The sequence below is a fragment of the Dipodomys spectabilis genome, unplaced genomic scaffold (genome assembly GCF_019054845.1).
Source record: "Dipodomys spectabilis isolate Male_0828 unplaced genomic scaffold, ASM1905484v1 ptg000034l, whole genome shotgun sequence".
NCBI classification, from domain to species: Eukaryota; Metazoa; Chordata; class Mammalia; order Rodentia; family Heteromyidae; genus Dipodomys; species Dipodomys spectabilis.
Window position 1 is genome coordinate 5,369,359 of NW_024870711.1, and position 20,362 is coordinate 5,389,720.

The 20,362-nt window shown below is 36.7% G+C and overlaps 1 protein-coding gene across 1 annotated transcript in view; it reads right to left on the minus strand.

Moving 5' to 3' along the window:
- The window catches only part of Tpk1 (thiamin pyrophosphokinase 1), a 237,946-nt gene that overhangs the window by 142,976 nt on the left and 74,608 nt on the right, over positions 1-20,362 (minus strand). Inside the window, exon 4 of the mRNA XM_042677185.1 lies at positions 15,128-15,197. Within this exon, the coding sequence (XP_042533119.1) occupies positions 15,128-15,197 (70 nt within the window). The remainder of the gene's footprint in view (positions 1-15,127; positions 15,198-20,362) is intronic.

The window sequence follows — 20,362 nt, forward strand, 5'->3', positions numbered from 1 at the left end:
CAGGTGGGGTCTTGTGAAAAAATAATGCTCTATATTTGCTCTTCATACTAGGTTCTGCTACAGAGCTCCCTAGGACCCCTGGAATCCCTGGTAGGAAGGACGAGTGCCTAAAAACCCTTCAGATGGTTGGAAGTTGGTTCCCCAAAACACCAAAACATGGTTAGATGGATGGAATGAGTAGGGATCCCTAGTAAGTTAAACAGCAGTGGACAATTACAAATGCAGTCATGCCTAACTACTGGAGCTTACACACACACACACACACACACACACACACACACACACACACACACACACACACATACACACCCCAAAACAAAAACAAACAAACAAAAATACCAACAGATAAGCTTCCAGGTGAATGACTACATCTCATATCAAGGGTATGATGTACCCCAAATCCATGCATAACAGAAACTCCTATTCTGGAGTCCCAAGCCTTGTCCTAAGTATCTCTTCATCTCTTGTTTGTTTGGGTATGTCCTAGACATCCCTACAAAAAGCTGCAAGTGATGATAAAGTTTCCTCAGATGTGCAGTCCACCAAAATGAGTTATCAGTCATGAGGAGCAGGTTTTTAGGATCTGGAATTGGTGGCCAACAGGAAGAGAAGCATGAGTATTTTGGGCCCATTCAATGATCCTGATTCTTGTCTATGCACTTAGAGTGAGACCGAGTCCTGATTCTTTGGGATGCATGCCCAGTCTAGGCAGTTACATCAGAATGAGTACCAGACAGGCTGTTAAGAAGGGGGTCCACAGAGAAGTGGAACTGTTTTAGGAATATGAACAGCTACTTACTGCTGTCAGAAGTAACTGTCAGTAGAAGAAGTTCTCCTTATCTTGTTAGTGAGCAGAAAGGTCCACCTCACTGACTCCTAAACTTAGAAGACTCTAAGGGGTCATTGTCGAAAACCAGTAATGTTATTACACTGAACTTAAAAAGGGTTGGGCTTAGTAAATACAGAAAGATATATCTCTACAAAAGAAACAGGAGGAAAAAAGAAATGTAATTGCTAAATCATATATGTTTGGATAATTTAACCTATTTTTATCTTCTTTGTATGTGAAATTAGAATGGTATTAAAATTACTTGAATAATGAGATGGGAAGGGGAAACAAAGGAGGAGGCTACAATGCTTGATAAGAAATGTACTCATTATCTTGTCCATGTAATTGTAACCCCTCTGTACAGTATTTTCACAATAAAAAAAAGAAAAAAAAGAGATAAGAGGAGTGGTAAAAGAACTCTTAGAGACAAATATATTTTCAATATATTTGGTTCCAAGCATTCCATCTAAGGCATATTCCACAACTAGTGAAACTTGTGTTGGCTATAACTATGTCTTTCTCCATGTGTGCATGTATACACGTGTATATGTATGTGAGTATTTGTGTGTATAGTAACATACATGTGTGTATATATAAGGGCATATATACACATATATGCATATATAAATAAATATACATATATAAATATATGGGCATATAAAATATAAAATTACTTGAATAGTTTTATGTGAAATTAAACAAACATGAATGGTTTAGTCCAGTCCTTGGGCATAAGATCCCTTCCTCTATTGTTTGGTAAGCTTTATCATCTGAGTTGTAACTTAATCCCATCCTATTAGAAGCATTAAAAGGCATTAGCATAATGGATGATCAGGGACTGTTCCTCCCAGCACATCAGAAGCAAGCTTTCCAGAGCACCTTTCTCATGGAGGAAATTCACTATGAAAGCCCTATTACTGCTAATAGGAATACGAAGACTACACTATTAAGCAAAAATGGTCCTTCCTCTAACTGATAGAATGCTAAGACGACAGTAACTGTGGGTGTTTTTCTTGCTCATAAGTCATGGAACTGCTCTCTAGTCACTAATAACCAACTAATGTACAGCGGTTTGGGAGAAAATTGAGCACACACTAGAGGCCGCTAGTGATAAAGAAGTGAATTCTGCATGAGTGAAAGAAGGAAGAGAGCACCACTGAGAACGGGACAGTCAGAGCTTCTAGCCTGAAGCTACCTGTCTAAAAGCCTGCCTGAATTATTGTTAATGAAAGAATTAAACATAGGAATATTGCATCTTAAAACAAAGAAGTTTTGTAAAAATATATTGAACCAAGGGCCTCAGATCCTAGCACTTAAGAGACAAACCTTGTCCTAAGCACCTCAACCTCTTGAACTATAACCCACCCAGGAGTGCCACGAAGTCCTAAGTTGTTCAATGTAAGCTTGACTTAGTAATATTTCTTTAAGAGAATTTTTTCCTAAGTAGTAAAAAATATGTAAAAAGAATTAAACTATGAACTATCTCAGGACAATTATGCATCATGAGTAGAATATAAGAGTTTACTTGGGGAAAAATGCAACACTGTTACAGAGAATCTTCTGTTTAACAATACACTTGTGAAAAACTTCAGCAACATTTTTTAAAATTTGGGAGGAATGTTATTGTCTCAAACACATGAGAGTTATCTTTCTCACTTACATGAGAGGTAGCCATTCAAGTTTCATTACTGTCAATTGAGATAGTGAAGAATTGAAAACATTTCCTAACTAAGGCATTTTATATGATAAGACAGTAGTATTAAGTTGAGAGAGAGGAGAGAAGAGAGAGAAAGGAGAGAGGGGGAAAGAGAGAGAGAGAGAGGAGATTATGAGAATATGTGGGTCATGGAGATAGCACTGGAAGCCTGAGGTGGGATTTAAGAATATGTATGCAGATCTACTCAGTTTTGTTTCTATTTGTACTGGGTTGCCTCTATCAGTGTGTGCAGAAATTAGACTGGTCTGAGCTGGAAGGAAGTCATATCCCTCTCTAGAAACAAGTATAACCACTAGGAACAAGGACATGAGCAGATATTCCCTCAGACTTTCAGTTCAGTTGATCATATGATGCTATCCAAGAAAGTAGGACAGGTGGGACTTCATTCCAAGTACCTAGTGCCAGCTCACCGATGTGCAAGCTTAACTGGTCCTCAGAATATAGTCATGGCTTCCAAGGAAGCCAGACACACAGCTATGCCTATATTCTCCAGTCTTCCCATTTATCATAGCAGTATTATTGCCATTACCTGACAATTCCTACAATCCAGAACACATACTGATTTGAACAAAATAAAGGAGATCCCTAACTAACAACACTAGAAGGACAGCTTTCAATCTCAGATTCTCCTCTTGAATACAAGTAATCTGCTTTTTTCTTCATTAACTATTCCATACATGGCAATCCAATCACATTGCTGGGGTTGAGAGGTAAAATTTCAGAGACGTGTATGCCTTCCTTGAGTTTGCAGGCTGGTGGAAACATGCAATGACATGACTCTAGTGTGTTGTGATAAATATTGATAATGGAAATGTTGGATAAAGATATACTAGAAAAGTAGTTGACAGACTAATGGAGTTAAGAAAGTCTGACAATAACATAACATAAATCCAAGTAACAAAATGTTGTTATTTTATTTAGGATTTTTTTCAACTACTGAGTTAACTGAATATGTGGGAAAATTATCTTTATAAAGAAGAACCACCTAACATGGGTGATGATGTTAAAACTATTTACCAACTATCAGTTATCACCTGGTCATAGCTGATTAAGTTGAAGTACCTACAGGAACTATTATGTGGCATCCTGGTAAAGAATTACTTAAAGCAGTTTTTCCTAACTTGGCTCTGAAAAAATTGCTTGTTGTGAGGAGAGAAATCTGGGAGACATACACATGAGCTAAGTTCTGAAAGTCAAGGTTACAGTATACTAACACTGGAAGAGAGCAGAGAATGCCTTTAGCAACAGTGTGGTATACAAACAGGTATCTCAGGGAGCTGCAGAAAAACATTCCCAGGGAGTTCAGGGGGCATTTCCATGACTACCATATTGAAGTAAGGAGATTGGGTCTAACCAGCGCCATCTTGGCCAGGTGGTGGATGACAGGGTATTGGATTTAACTAGCATCATCTTGCCTTCATGGTGGAGGCGGGAAGTCCCACCTCCCAGGTGATGGGCTTGCCTGAATTCCTAGAGGCAGGGGCTAGGACTTGGACAATAGGTTATTGGACCTGTCAGTCTTGGAGTGCAACTGCTCAAGCTCCCGGTAACCCTTCCCCCTGACCTGACCCTATATAGGCCCGGGACCAGCTCAGGCTGAGGGGGACATCTGTCTGCTGTGTCTAGTCAATATGGCTCCCACTTCATTGGAACTGATCTGGTTTGTTGGTATTGTTTTCTGCTCTTTCTGTCCTCTCCAGCTCTCATGGTTCAGTTTTCTGGGAGTGTTAAGTGCATTCACAGGGCTGCAGGTCTTTGTGATAGGAGTCTGTCTGTGGTAGGCCCATATGGAACATCTTGAATGTTCCTCAGGGGTACAGAGCTGGGCATTGGGTTACAGAATGAGAACTGGAGTCCAGAAGACGGCTTTCTGATTCCTGGGTCATCTTTTTTTTTTTTTTTCTGTGAGGTTATTCACCTTGTCAGATTTACTGTCCCCTCCTGATTCCCTCATAATTTTATCTATCTTTCTCACTTCCTCATTCTTTCGTAGACCCCTGCTGCCATTTCATTGTTAGCTGGGCTTTGGTTTATCAGCTTAACATACCATCTGTAAGCAGGGCAGGCCACAATTTCCTGAATGGCTGCTTTTACTCCTATCCAATCCAACTCTAATTCTAACTTTAGAAAATATTTTAATATTTAAGAATATCAAAATTAAAAAAATTAAACTGACTCATTAAGAACATTATGAAGAATAATGTGTGATAGTTCACTGAAGATCAAACCAGGTTAATTAGTGGGTATTTGTGTTGGAAGATTTGGATTCTAGTCTTCTAGTGATTTTAATATTGTTATAAGCTATACCCACCTTATTTTGATATAGAGCACTAGGAATTGTTCCTCCTATTCTCATTATTCTTCCTACCTAAGTATGGTTTGGAACCTGTTATATGTATAAATATAGATATAAGAATGTTATTAAGATGGTAAAATATTCCATTATTGTAATCTAAATCCTACTTCATAGCTAAGATTCTTGAATTATTCTTCATCTACATGGCTAAGAAGTTAAACTGAAATCTTTAAGGAAAACAGTTCAAGCAACTGTCACAGAGTCATTGTCATTTGAGTATTTTCCAATAAAATTTATTAACTAGTCCTTGCATGACTAGAGTTCTAGCTGTCATTTTTTTTTTTGTCTCCTAACAATGGGAAGACAAGGCTGGCTTAGTTGTATTCCCATCATCTGCTCAAATTCTGGGCTCTATAATGATCTGTCAACAAATAATCCATGCCACTTGGTCCAGAGTTGGAGTTACCTTGCTGGCTCTTGGTCCAATGATACAAACTCCTGATTTTAATGATAAGAAAAGCATGCAGGAAGCATGATATATGTCAACAAGCAGACATCTGTGTGTGCTCACATATATATGAAAAACAGACAGGAACTCACTCACAACGTAATAATAAAAAAAACAAAACATTGGATTTATGGTAGTATGTGAATACTCCAAATGATACTTCTTAGCTCAATGTTCCAATAATCTTTTTAAAGTACACAAATATACTAAAGCACTAAAACAATCCTACTGTTTTGAAACATAAAATTAAAAGAGCCACATGGTACTCAAAACTTTTGACAATCTCAGTCTTTCTTGCAAAAATCACTAAAAGGTAATTTATTTTTGAAGACTCCATCCACAGAGCAGGAAGGGAAAAGGGTCTGTCAGAAATATATTTATGGAATAGAATGGACATATAAAACAATGCCTCTGATTAAATTTGGTTGTAAACCGACTTCCTGCAGCTGCTAAAAATGATCTTGCTCTCAAAATTTATTTGGCATTCATACATGTTCTGACAAACATAGTACTTTCCCATATACACCTCTCCTCTTCTAAGACCCTGATGATTCATAGCTATCCATGGCTAACATTGAGATCTCTGATTTATACCATTTGATAACGAACAGACCAAAATATATGACTAAACTAACCCAATCGATAATTCCAGATAAATATGCCTTCACAATTTGTTGTGTAAGGTGCTTTAATATCAACACGATTGTAAATTCTCTTTTAAATGTGCTAGTCATTTTTACCTTCCATCATTTTGATTCAAAGATCCAATAATGTTGACCTGCTTACAGAACTTGATAATTTGATTGCAAAAATACTTTTTTAATAGAAATTGCCAAAGCAAGTACCTAATCCTAAGGCTAGGCTTCCAGGAAGCAAGCTGAACCGAAGACATTTGGTTTTGCTAAGCCAACTCTGTTACATATATCCTACATACATGGAAGAATATTGAAATTAAATTGATTATGCTCAAAAAAGATGAAAATAAATTCCAAATAGTAAGAAAACTAGTCACATGAAGACTGAAATAAAGTATCACATATACTAGAGGTGTATTAGAGGTTATTGAGGACACAATTTATGCTCCAATACTTGATACCAACTCATTCTACAACAAATAGATTATTTGTCATTTCATTATAAAAGTCTTACAGGACCAGGGCCAAGCATGATGGTGCTTACCTAAAATAATACCAGCTACTAGGAGGGGGAAACAGGGAGGAGATAAAAGTTAAATCCAGACAAATTAAATGAAATTAATTCCAGACAGAATGTTAGTTAGAATTCTTATCTTAACAAATATGTAAGGAATGGTAGTGAACAACTGTACATTCTGCTACATAGGAGGTACTGGTAGGAAGACTGGTAGAGAAGACTCTATCTGAAAAATAAATAAATCAAAACAAACCAAAAAGGTGGGAGGCTGGAGTTGTCAAGTGGTAGAGTACCTGCCTAGCAATTATGAGTCTAAAAGGCTTGAAATCCCAGTCACCAATTGTATACACACACATACACACACACACACACACACACACACACACACACACACACACACACACACACACACACACACAGCCTCTCATACTTAGCACTGAGGTTCCCAGTACATGTGCTCTCAAAATACCAAAGGATTAGAAAGAAAGTATCTTAGTTTTAAAAGACTTGTTTTGACAGAATGTAAAAAAAAAAAAAAAACTAGTGAAAGGCATTCTGGAAATAAGAGTAATATATACTACAAGTGGTTTTAGGCTAACGTGTATAATGAATTTGGATATAATTCATGTCTGGTCTATACATACCAATAAGATACATAATTATCAAACCTTTCTTTAATATCCAATTATTTCCAATAGCTGGTATAATATCTTAGTAGTCCTTGGCTGAAAAATAGCTTAGACTTTGTGACATCTCTGGTAAGATATCAATGCATAATCATTAATTCAATAAATTCTCAGGCACTAGATAGTATGAGGCATATAAATATGATTAATTATGATTGCTGTCTTCCAGGAGTTCACCAAATCTTGAAGGATATAACACACATCTACACATAGCTAAATCACAAGATAAAATGAGAAAGTAAATAATTACAAAGTATTATGCAAATTTAAAAGGCACTAGATCACTCTAAATTTATAATCTAGTAAAGGATGTAAGTCTTCCCAGCCCTAAATCAATGTAAAATGTGACCCCAACATTGTGATTTAAAAGTAATATTACTCTGTAAGAGATGTCAAGTCCAGGATGCTGGAAGGAATGGGATGCACTCAGAGAGCTCACAGAACATTAGCAGACTACTGGTGTACAAATAGCATGGCTACAAGAAATGCTGTACGTTCCATTAAAGCCACCTGGGACCTGCACAGCACAGGGTCCACAAGCACTCATTGTTCAGAACGGCCAATCAATCAGAACTGATCGTGGGCAGTGCTGATGTGTACAAGGTCTGTCATGAGAAAAGGCCTAGGCCACGGGAGAGAGGATAAAGCGTGTGTCATGTTTAGAAAACAGTTCTGTTTGACTAGAACAAAAAGGGATGTTAGGCATGCTTAAATGTTATCTTTAAATGTGAAAGTACTATATTTAATTTTTATCCAAGAAAACAAAATTATCCTCTCAAACTAAATGCACACACACACACACACACACACACCTACTTCACACACTATGGCCTTAATCTCTTAACTACCATTAATATTCTCTGACTATTTTCTAATACTTCTATTCTGATTTAATTGTCCATTCTCTACAAATGCTTTGTAATAGAATATATCATACTGAGCTAGAATTTCGAATATTTTTTATATTCTTCTTCTACACAGTAGACTTCTTTAATGTGGAAACCATGTTTTATTTATATATTCACAGTAACATTTTATTTATATATTCACAGTAATTTATATATTCACTAATTCCATTAAGTAAGTATCTAATTATAAAAGGCATTCATTAGCACATAAGTTGAAAGCAGGTAAATGTTGCATTCTTATTCCTGTCTTTGGATTTTTTCTGTATATCATTCCAAAGTTTGGATTTTGTTTTGTGTTATTTTTTTAAAGTTTACCTCAACTTTAAAACAGACTATCATTTACAGAAGTTTAAAATTTGCATTTTAAATAATCACAATGATCAAGCAGGGTGCTAGTGGCTCTTAGCTATTCAGGAGATAAGATTTGAGAACCATGGTTGAAAGCTAGCCAGGGTAAGAAAGTACCCTAGACTCTTATGTCCAATTAACCATAAAAAAGCCAGAAGTGGAGCTGTGGCTTGTGACAGACTGTTAGTCTTCTACAAGTACTCCAATACTGGTACCAAAAAAAAAAAAAAAAACCATTACAGCCAGGCACTGGTCTGCTTTCCTAGCCACTCAGGAGGCAGAGATCTGAGGATTGCAGTTCAAAGCCAGCACAGACAGAAAAGTTCATGAGACTCGTTCCTATCTTCAATAAATTACCCAAAAGCTGGAAGTAGAGCTGTGGCTCAAGTGGTAGAATGATAGCCTTGAGAAAAAGAAGCTCAGGGACAGTGCCCAGGCCCAGAGTTCAACCTCCAGGACCAGCAAAAAGGAAAAAAGAAAAAAAATTATATATATACATATATATATATATATATATATATGATCAAAATAAGCTATTGTGTATTGGGGATGTATTCCATAGAGTGTTTTGAGTGAGTTATTAATTTTATGGTTTATGGTTGGTTCTTCTTTGCTTTGGTATGATTTTAACACTCTTGGACTTGACTATCTTTTTCTATCTTTACCAATTATTGTGGTGATCATTAATCTACACTAATGTTCAAACTCAGATTTCTGTGAATTCCTACCCAGGTAAACATTTATATAGTAAAAGTTCAATACATAACAATTCAACTATAAAAGTTGAAAAGATAGCAAAGGTTTCCAGTAAAGGAGTGAAATAGTGTTTATCTTCTGGGGAGACAGTGATGGTAGGAATTCTAAGGATTGCTACTGCAGGGCCATTTCCTATTTATTGATGCACTGTACAACTTCCCTGGGCTAAAGACTTTGCATTTGTGTACTTTTCTGTATGGTTGTTTGTTTTTAACATTCCCTCAGATAAATGGCCTTAGAACTCAGATATCAGTCAAATATTAACTAAGGCTGAAAGTTCATTAAGATAATCCATCAAAATGGAAATAAGATTTATTTCATCATGGGACAAGAGCAATACTGGCCTTCCAGTTATTATTTGTCAGCCACACACAAATAACAACCTCTCAGTATTCTTTTAAAGTGGATAATTTTATACATGCCCAACTAAATGCCATGCCCTTGAAATCGTCACTACGAAACTCAACCTTCGGTGCCTGCCAGTCAGAGAAGGCTGAGAACAGTCTCCTCCACAGCAGCCCACCAGAACCTCCTGCCCTGCTTCTCTTCATTCTTTTTCATCTTTGCTGATTCGTCTCAGTAGCCTGTAACTATTCCGATCAATGAGGCAGGACTTGCTTCACAGTCCTGGATATGGCCAATGGTAAGTTTTACCTTCTTGAAAGAAGTTAGGAGAAGAATGTTAGGAGGCCATCCAAGGCCCTTTTATCACAGGCTGGTAGAGAGGACAAACCTAAGTTTCTGTCAGTAGCAGGAGGAGCTGTAGAACCCAAGGTGGAAGCCCATAAACCTGGCAGCCACCTTAGTGCTTCACACTGGCTATGAGCAGCTCAAGAAAAAGTCAAGGCCGAGGTCTCCCATTCTGTATTTTCCTGACCCGGTCTTCACCCTGCCTCAGGTTGATGTACAGATTGAATACATACCACTCAGAACCTGACAGTGCTCAGAGCGGAGGTAAACTATCAAAAATGTGAACATCATCAGTCAAAAATCATTCTAAACCTTATGGGAAGGGGTGACAGAATAATCAGATATCCGTTTAGTAACAAACATGTATATACTAATATTCCTACACAGTTTTCTAAGAAAAAGGCAGCTTTCATTTATCAAACATATTTATTTGAACAAATGACTAGAGAAAACCGAGTCACATTTTCTACTATTCAAGGAGCAGAAACAACAGGGGGATTCAAAGCATCTCTTTGATACTCAGAAGGAAATAACCAGTAATAGGTGATTTTCTTTTGTTTGTTTTATTCTTCTTCCCTAACACATATCTTATTGCCATTTATTGTTTTTACAATGAAATAAATTGAGCTTTTAGTCAAAGCAGAACTTGATAGATGAAAGTGAGTAGCTTTGAGAATTAAGCCATATAAAACTTTATGACATTAGCATGGCCTTAAAAAAATTACAGAAAGTGAACTTAGTCAAATGCAAAAAGATAATCACTGACAAAAAGTACGTAAACTAGTTAAACTGATAAACTCAGGTTGGAGAACAACAGTCCTCAGAAACTAAAATAGGTAGGTAACAAGAACTTCCTAATGAATGGATAGAGTTTCAGTTAAACAAGAGAATAAGCTCTAGAGAGTTGTTGCACAATATTGTTCTTGTTGGTAATAATAATGTGCAGGATACTTAAAATGTGTTAAAAGGGTACTTTTTTAATTTTAATTTTTTTATTGTGAAAATATTGTACAGAGGAGTTACAATTACATGGGCAAGATAACGAGTACATTAGCAAGCATTGTTGCCTCCTCTTTGTTTCTCCTTCCCATCCCTTCCCATACTCCCTCCACTTTCCCCCCACCCGTTCCTCCCCCCCTCCCCCAAAGTTGTAAAGTTCGTTTTTCGACATAACGACTTGAACTTATCATTGTTGCAATGGGTTAAAAGGGTACTTTTTAAAATAAAGATTGTGTGGAAATGTTTAATGCATCAGTTACAGGATTCATACAGAAGGTATGATACATTTTATGGACAAAATCAAGGATTTTGTTATAAAAATTACTGAATAAATAATATTTACAGATCAAGACATTTAAAGGGTCAATAAATACATGGAATGAGGCTCAGCATTATAAATCATGAGGGAAAGGCAAATTAACATCCCCAGATTCCAGTTACAAACGTACACATACTATATGATTTCTTTGGTATGAACTTCTAAGTAAACAAAGTAAACAAATGTATGGACGTAGCTGGGCACTGCTGCTCATGCCTGTAATCCTAGCTACTTGGGAAGCCGAGATCTCAAGATCAGGGTTTGAAGCCAGCCTGGACAGGAAAATCCATGAGACTCTTATCATCAATTAATCACCAAAAAATTGGACGTGAAACTGTGGCTCCAAGTAGTAGAGCACTACCCTTGAGCAAAACACCTCGGTGCCCATGCCCTAAATGTAAGCCCACAACTGACCAAAAAGTAAAAAAGTAAAATAAAAGTGATGTAAACCAGAAGCTGATGCCCAGGGATAAGATCTTAGCTGGCAATGATTATGTTTTTATTAAATTATTATAACTTTTAAAAAGGAACATAAGATAAAACCTAAAGAAGTTTCCATTGACCAAAAAAAAGATGGGACAATTTGTCCATTAAAAGAGTGACACTTGCAATAGACTGAAACTCATATATATGCTAAGAGTTTGTGTCTTAAAAAAAAGCCATTTGCCTTTTAAGGTGAGTGATTTATTATTTTGAAAGTGGACAGTGAGAGAGGTTAAACAGACCTCTCCTTTCTAAGCTGTGTTTTCAGGGTCTCATCTTAGACTTTCTGAGCTTCAGAGCATGTCAGCACTGTATTTGCAGTGTGTCAAGTCCTAGCCTGCCTTTCAAATCCATGAATACGCCTCAAGGCATCTTTATGGCCTCTATCCCAGGTGACTGTCCTACTCCCAATCCCTACACACTTCCTCCCCCACTTCAGCCTCCTCCCTTACACCGTTATTACGCTTTTCCCTGGCGTATAAACTTGGTGCCTTTTTCGGATGCTGCCTCTGACGGCCCCGCAGCTCTGGGTCTCCCCATGAGCACTTGTTGGCCACTCCTTCCACAATGCCCAAATTCCTTTCCTTTGGATCTATGAAGGAGTAGAGGCAGATGGTAGCCAAGGCCCAAACTTGGGAGCCCCATGGGTCCTCTGCAGGCTCCCTCCTGGCTTCTGGCTGCATGATGAACACATCTAGAGGTATAGAGATGTGGCATGACAAGGGGCCTGGTCCTGTCCCAGGCTGAGCATTAGAAAGGTCCCACCGCTGACTTGCCCTCAGCTCAGCTCCACCCCTCCACAGACCTGTGCCCTGTGTCTGCATCAGTCTCTCTTCACTCCTGGCCAAATACATGAGTATTTCATGCTGCCTTCAACTGGAGAAGGTTCTTTAGACATTCATGTTTAGTTGTGTAATTACAGGGCTTTCCTTGTTAGATATGGCTGTTAAAAAAATGAATGAGAACAAAGGAAATACTGGTCCACAAACTATGCACTGGCTTTTTAAAACTCATGAATATTCTTTTCCTTTTCCATTGTGAAGCGCTTCTCTTAAAAATACAATTAAAGGGAATTATGTGTAGTCACCTGTATCCAATTAGTTTTACTGGTTGGGGCTTGGGTTTAATGAGATTTATTCTCAGTTTTAAACTCCCCTAGGAGGCAGTTAGTTCCACTCATGCCCCGTTAGAGACTCTACCTTCACCCCCGCCACCATGTCCCAAGGCACCAGAGGGTGAATCATTAATACAACCAGAAAATCAAGGAAAAGTACATCGTTCCATTGAACTTCATCAAAAATTTTGACAAAAATTGTGAAATGGATCAATGTTTTATAAAAGTTTTTACATGATTACTTACAAGTGTGTTTGAAAACATTAAAAAGCCCCTCCCCCCCCTTTATTTTAGTGCTGGTCTTGAATCTTGAACTTACAGCCTGGGAAGTATCCCTGAGATTTACTGCACAAGGCTAGTGCTATATAGACAACTTGAGCCGAAGCTCTATTTCTGGCTTTTTGGTGGTTAATTGGAGATAAGTGTCTCTTGAACTTTTCTGTCCCAGGTTGGTTTTGAACCACGATCCTCAGATCTCAGCCTCTTGAATAGCTAGGCTTATAGATATGATCTACTGGCACCTGGCTAAAAAGGCTTATTTTGAAAATAACAATCATAGTAGCAAAATCCTAAAGACATTCACTCCCTAACATCTGCTAATCTTCCTTGTTTCACATGTGAATAAAAGTATTCCATGCTATCTTTCTTATTAGTGCCTAGCCCAACCTTACAATTATAATTAATAATATAAAACAGATGCTGGTGGCTTGTGCCTGTAATCTAAGCTAAGTGGGACAGTGAGGATGGGAGGATTACGGTTTCAGACCAGCTTTCAGCCAAACCTATAAGACTCCATCTCAGTAGAAGAAGCTGGGCATGATGGTTCCTGCCTGCCATCCCACATACAGTGGGAACTGAAAAATAAGACTGTGATCCACGTGTAGCCCTTGGCAATATGTGATAGCCTATGTCAATAATAACCAGTGCAACAAAAGGGCTAAATGGCTGGTTCAGTGGTAGACCACCTGCCTACCAGCACAATGCTCTGAGTTCAAGTTCTAATATCGCCAAGGTATTTTAGGTGGATCAATTTAGGAAGCAGTGGGTTAAAATAACACTTCATGATTTGAAGACGCTTATATAAAATATGCATATATTTCACTTATAAGAAATAATGCTCACCACTAGACTCTGCCAGCAAGCAGGCTAGAGACCTGGAACGTGTAGTGTGCCTAACTCACAACATGGCCTCCTGGGCGTCATGTCCGCATCTTAACTACACGCTCAAGACATTTTTTTACAACATATACTTGGATATTTTTTCACATTGTCCGAGTCATGTCTTAGAGAATATTGTCAGGTGAACTTGCAAAGTTACAAAATAAAAGAGCAAAACATAGGTTGTGAATTTAAATAGTCTCCTAGGCTGTCACTATTACAGCACTTTTGATATCACACTCAGTCCCCAGGCATTAGCACATCTGATCTCCAGGGAAACATGCTCTGCTCCTAGGAAGCAAGTCATTGCTTTCAAAGAGCAGCCCGGGTATTAAAAACCTCAAGTTAAACCTTTTGAGGCCACAAAGAAAATGCACGAGTTCAAAATACCTACACCTACGGGTAAGGTACATCATAATGTTTTGACTTTGATTTCTATAGCAAGTAAGTGATTTCTTAAAACATAAAATATTTCCATATATTTAATAACCCATGTGACAAGATGGAAGGATGTTTTATAATTAGTCTACTTAACAGTGCCCTATAAATGTTGGTGCTTTCAAAGGGATCAGACTACAAATATGATCACACTGAATAAGATTTAAAATCTGCTTTCCTCAAACCCATTCTCTATCTGTAAATAGTCTCTCATGAGAGGATTCACATAGCCAGGCCATAAATAGAGAGAATCATTAAGAGATAAACTATCTCTGAAGTAATTAAGTTAGGGTAAATTACACAGAGCTTTACTCAACACTAATATAAAATCCCACATCTTCAACAGAACATATATTTCTTTTATACGAGACCAGATTTTACTCATTTAAAGTGTCTGAATAACAACTCAAATTACCATTTGAAGTTTTATTGCATCCAATGCTCAAAGTCCTTGCAAATATCAATATTTGATAATGCTATTTAATGAAGCTTCGAAGTAGGAGAATAAGGGTTTTCAGAGTAAGAATAGATGTAACTAATTCTACTAAGAGATTCCAATTAAAGGAAGAATTAATAAAACATGGTTCAACATTTATTCCCTCTCACTTTTTTTTTTGTTTAAGAGTTGAAAAGAAAATTTACAGTATTCATTTAGTAAGAAGACAATAAGACAAAAGAAGTGCTTTGATTAATGGTGCCATGGCTTGTGGCTAAATGAAAACGTACCTCTCTCTCTCGCCTTCAGTGAGATCAAACAATCGGTTGGCACCTCCATCAGCACAGGCTCTTAGAAGAGCTTTGAAGAGAAAGAACACAATCATGTCAATAAGGAAGTCCAGAAGCGTGTTTTGCAAATGATAAATACAAGAAGGCAGTCTCTCAGAAATGAGAACAGTCAAGTCCACCTTATTGGGTTATGACATACACGGATAGTGATATTCTTGCTCACGAGCTGATTCTTTAGAACAGGAGACAAGGAAATCAGTAATTACACTACTCTTATTCCCTTTGGGCACTGGTTCAGTTCCTCTGCATCAGCTCAGGAAGACATGGTGGAGAAACAAGCATGTCTATATATTTCCTGGAAAGTGCATTTCCTCCTTCATAACAGGAAGTAGGCCTTAGGCCCATGAGGAGGAGGATTCCGTTGTTTAAATTGTGATTCATGATTTTTTACATCATTTGTGATAATGATTTAAACTGTGATTTGTGTACAAGTGGAAAATCATTTAAACATGTTATCCATGTGAAAATGTGTGGAGATGTTCAGAAAGATCTGAATTGCGGAAATGCCGAGAAAGCAACACCTGCTGCCTTTCCGCCTCAGGTTTTTATAATCTCTCGACCGATTGATTTTGCCCTGGGATTTGACACTTCTAATCACGCATTCAGGAAGTATCCTCAGTCCATGCAATGCTATCTTTGTTCTTGGTGCCACTTCTGTCACAGAAATGAAAATGCTCTTCTTTATAGAAATGTTCGTAGCATTAGCTCTGACCTCACACTATGAAGTGTAAAACAAACAAATCATACAACTACATGACAGAGTTAAACATTTTCTACATCACAAAAAGGACTAGAAGATCCTGTGATTAAAGTCCATTTTAAGAACTGACTGGTACATTCAGGAATTAACTCTTTGAAACAAAGATTAATGATATAAGTAATTAAAATGGGAAGAGGAAAGCAAAGGGGGTACTTTTCCTTGTGTATTTGTGTCTTCCTTGGATATCTGAACCAAAATATGTCAGATGAATCTGTTATCCAAAAAAGCAGCCAATGACATATGACTTGTTTCAGGAAGTATAAAGTTACAGGTAGCATGCAATTGTTGCCAAAACAAAAATCTGCAACTTCCAGAGAAGGAATTTTCTCCAAATGTAACCAACTCACCAAGGTGGCAAAATTTAGGAAAGCATTTGAAGAAGAAAGACAACTTTTTTCCAGAGCTAGCCACCTCCTGAAACTTACATTGATTCCCCTCCGCCCTTCACAGAACAGTTAGGGAAACTTTCTTGGGGGTAATTACTATTGTTTGGCTGCAAAGGTATTTATTTAACTTTAAATAATGGGTTAATTAACTAATTTTAACATCATCAGTATATTAATATATTGGCTCCTGATTTCCACTGGTTCACTGACAGTTCCAGAGGGCTGCTGAGAGTCTAACCGTTCTGTATCTAATCTGTCTAATATGTTTAACATCATTGGTTTCTGAACTTCGATGTGTTTCCTAAATGTGCAGAACTTTGTCTTTCTTCAATTCTAGATAATTCTTAGCTATTTTAGCTCAATTGTTTCCTATCTCAAGGTCTCTCTACCCATCACTCTTCAGCAATCAGACAATGAGACAATCTCATTCTGTCCTTCAAATTTCTCATTATTTCATTTCTATTATCTCCTATTTCTTTCTTTTTTTCTTTGCTCCTTTCTCTCATTCTTTCTTCAATGCTACCTACCTTTCAATGTATAAAGTCTCTCTTCAATTACATCTAGTCATTTGACAGTCTTACTGATTCTTTGTAAAAAAAAAAAAGTGTAATTTGGTTCTTTTTTCAGTCTCAGGGACTGCAGCAGATACTTGCAGCTAATATATTCAGTCTTTCATTAAAAAAAAATTCCCTAATGCTTTCAAATCAGACTCTTTCTCTTCCTGGGGGATGTTATGTGAATTTCCACCTCTCACAGACCAAAGCCTTACTACTGACAAGGAAAAGTAGTGAATTCAAAAGAAACAACTTACTCTTTTATGCTACTTCTTCATTTTATGATACTATAAAAGCATGACATATTTGGCAAATTTAAGAATGTTTATAGTGCAGTTAGCAGCGTTACGCTTAAGAAGTGTTATATTCATATAAAATTTAGTTCCAAATTTTAAAGTTTTAAAGGCAGGAAAATTTTTTAAAGAATAGTTAAGGGATAATATAGATAGAAACAAAAGCCTGATTAAATAATTATACTGATTAAATAATTATACATTGTGTTTATCAAATACCAAAATAAGGAACAATAAACATTAGTCTTCTTTTGCTGAAGTAAAACTAAAATCAAAACTCCTGTATTTTCAGTAAAGACAAGCTTAATTTTCATAAAAAATAAAAGACAAAAAAGTAAGAAATTTTGTAAGAGGGATGATTGACTTTGCCAATCATCACTGGAAGAAGTAGTACTCAAGTTCAGAATTCTATAAACATAGAGAATACACATTTCCTATGTATCAAAACTATAAAAAATAGGAAGTTATCACATGTATAAAATTAGCATAAAACAACAATCAAATTGAAAAGACTAATTAATAGAGACAGATGGTAAACTCTCAGTAAATCCTCAGAGCATGGAAACAATTCTCTATAGACAAACTTAACAAAAATACGGGATGCTCTCTTATAAAAATTGATTCACTGAAGTAATATAAAAACACAAGAAATAGTAGATTTTAGTGGCTAACCACTAATAAGTAGAATTTGCCAATATTTTTCATTTTATTGCTTAGCAAAGATCAGTGGGATTTACATTTAAATGTATAAACTACTAGGGTGTAACTCAGGGGCAGAAGGCTTGCCTAGCACAAATATGTAACGGAAGTGATCTCTAGGCAGATGACATAAATAAATATATGTATATATTTGTATACATATATTTATATATATATTATTTATGCATATATACACATATATACATACATTCACACACATACATATGTACACATATAAATACACATACACAATCACCCATTTATATCTACTACTTGCCAGTCTCTAATATAGAAAGATGAAAGAGCAAGGAGATTTAGCATTCTAGGCCCACATTTATGGTAGCAGAAGTGGATGCAACCTGTGGACTATGATGAGTGCCATAATAAAAGTACCAGACACCTAGGCGCAGAGTTCAAGCCCCGTGACCGACAAAAAAAAAAGTACCAGACAAAATGGGCAGATAAGGAAGAGAGGTGAATTTCAATGGAAATCTATGAAAAACTGCTTACTCATACATCTAGTTCAGGTAAAGCTCCTGTTACCATCAAAATCTTTCACAATGCTTGTTATATCTAATAGCTACATTTAAATTGATATCTTAGAGCAATTATGAAAAGAGAAACATACAAAGTAGAGCAACTACACGTGTCCACATTGATGCCCATGTTATAAACTGCAAAGATGATGACATCTACAGGCCATTCTCTCAGGTGCCCTACTCCTTTTTACATTTTACTAACAAGATTTAACCACTTTCATTTGTTTTCAAGTATGTATTGAAACCTGGATTTGAAAGAAAATTTGCAAATAGCAAATAATATGGGTATATATATATATATGTATGTAGAGAGAGAGAGAGAAAGAGAGAGAAAGAGAGAGAGAAATATCTTCATTCTGTAGATGAGAAGATAATGGTGAGGGACAGTTTGGCAGATTTACACTAATTTCAAATTTTTATGCTTTCCAATTCAAAAGTTCTAGGCGGACTAAATAAATGACTGTCCAAATTTATAAGGGAATATAAGATAGTCTTTGTGCCATCATGTGTAACTATGAAAGAAACTCAAAAGCTCAGATGATCACTGGCCCTAATATGTGAGCAGCAAAAGAAGTAGTTCTTTTTATTATATTAGTATGTATCTTAGTACTGATAGCTATATGTTTTATCTATGTATTTAAAGATACATATTATTACATATATATTACACACTATTGCTTTAAAGTTTAATCCTTGGCCAAGTCTTCCTCAAATAAAAAAAATACATATATATATATACATATACCAAATATAAGAAAATTGAGAATAGGGCAAAAGTTAATCAGGAGTCAGAATTGCTAAAGATGTCTCTTCAATGTAAAATAGGCAGTAGTCTCATATACCTAAGGAAACATATGACAACTACCAAGAGATAAAAGCTATGGAAAACCCAGAATCCATAGTCTCAGCATCATTGTGCATCCCAAATAGGGAGTAACTGGAACAATTAAAATCCACGATTCAGGAAGTGGCACTGTGGCTCAAGTGGTAGAGCGCTCACCTTGAGCTGAAGAGCTCAGGGACAGCGCCCAAGCCCAGACTTCAAGCCCCATAGCCAACAACAACAAAAAATACACTATTGGGAAATGACTAAATGTCACTACTATGATATCATTAAAGTTTTTTTGGTGTATATCTATATATTACACATATGTAGATACATACGTATGCTGAGCAATGGTGATATCTATCTAAGCTATGTAACACTTCACACAGTTATCATTACTGTAGTGAAGCACAGCTTAACTCTGACAGCCCTTCTCAATAATACAATATATATCATCATTCCTAGAGGCACTAGGCACTTGAACTTCTTTTTAAATTTTTATTATAATAAGAATACAAGATCTTATTGACCCTCTTAACTGTTCAAGTGTATAATGTAATTTGCTATAGGCGCACCACTGTACAGAGCAGATCACTAGAACGTACTCATCAGGTATTAATTATTATATCCATTAAACAGTAACTTACCACTTCCCCTATGTCTTTCTCTATTTCTATGAATCTGCATATTTGAGATTTGTCATATATCTAGACTCATGAAGTACTTGTTTTTCTTGGATTTTTTTCATGTAATCTCTAACCTATTTTGTATTGATGATATGTGTTTTGACCAACTTTCATAACTACAGCATTTTAACAACTTGGAACTATATGTTGCTTAAAATCTGCAAATTTACCTAGAGGTATTTTCTGGCTATATTAACATCCCCCAATATAAAGAAATGATGCATAATGAGAAATGTACGTGATGTGAGGATTCACTGAAGATTTTTTTTAGGGGGGGTCTGGTCGTGGGGCCTGGGTGTCCCTCAGCTCTTCAGCTCAAGGCTAGCGCTCTACCACTTGAGCCACAGCACCACTTCTGGCTTTTTTCTTTTTGCTTATGTGATGCTGAGGAATCGAACCCAGGGCCTCAGGCATGCAAGGCAAGCCCTCTAC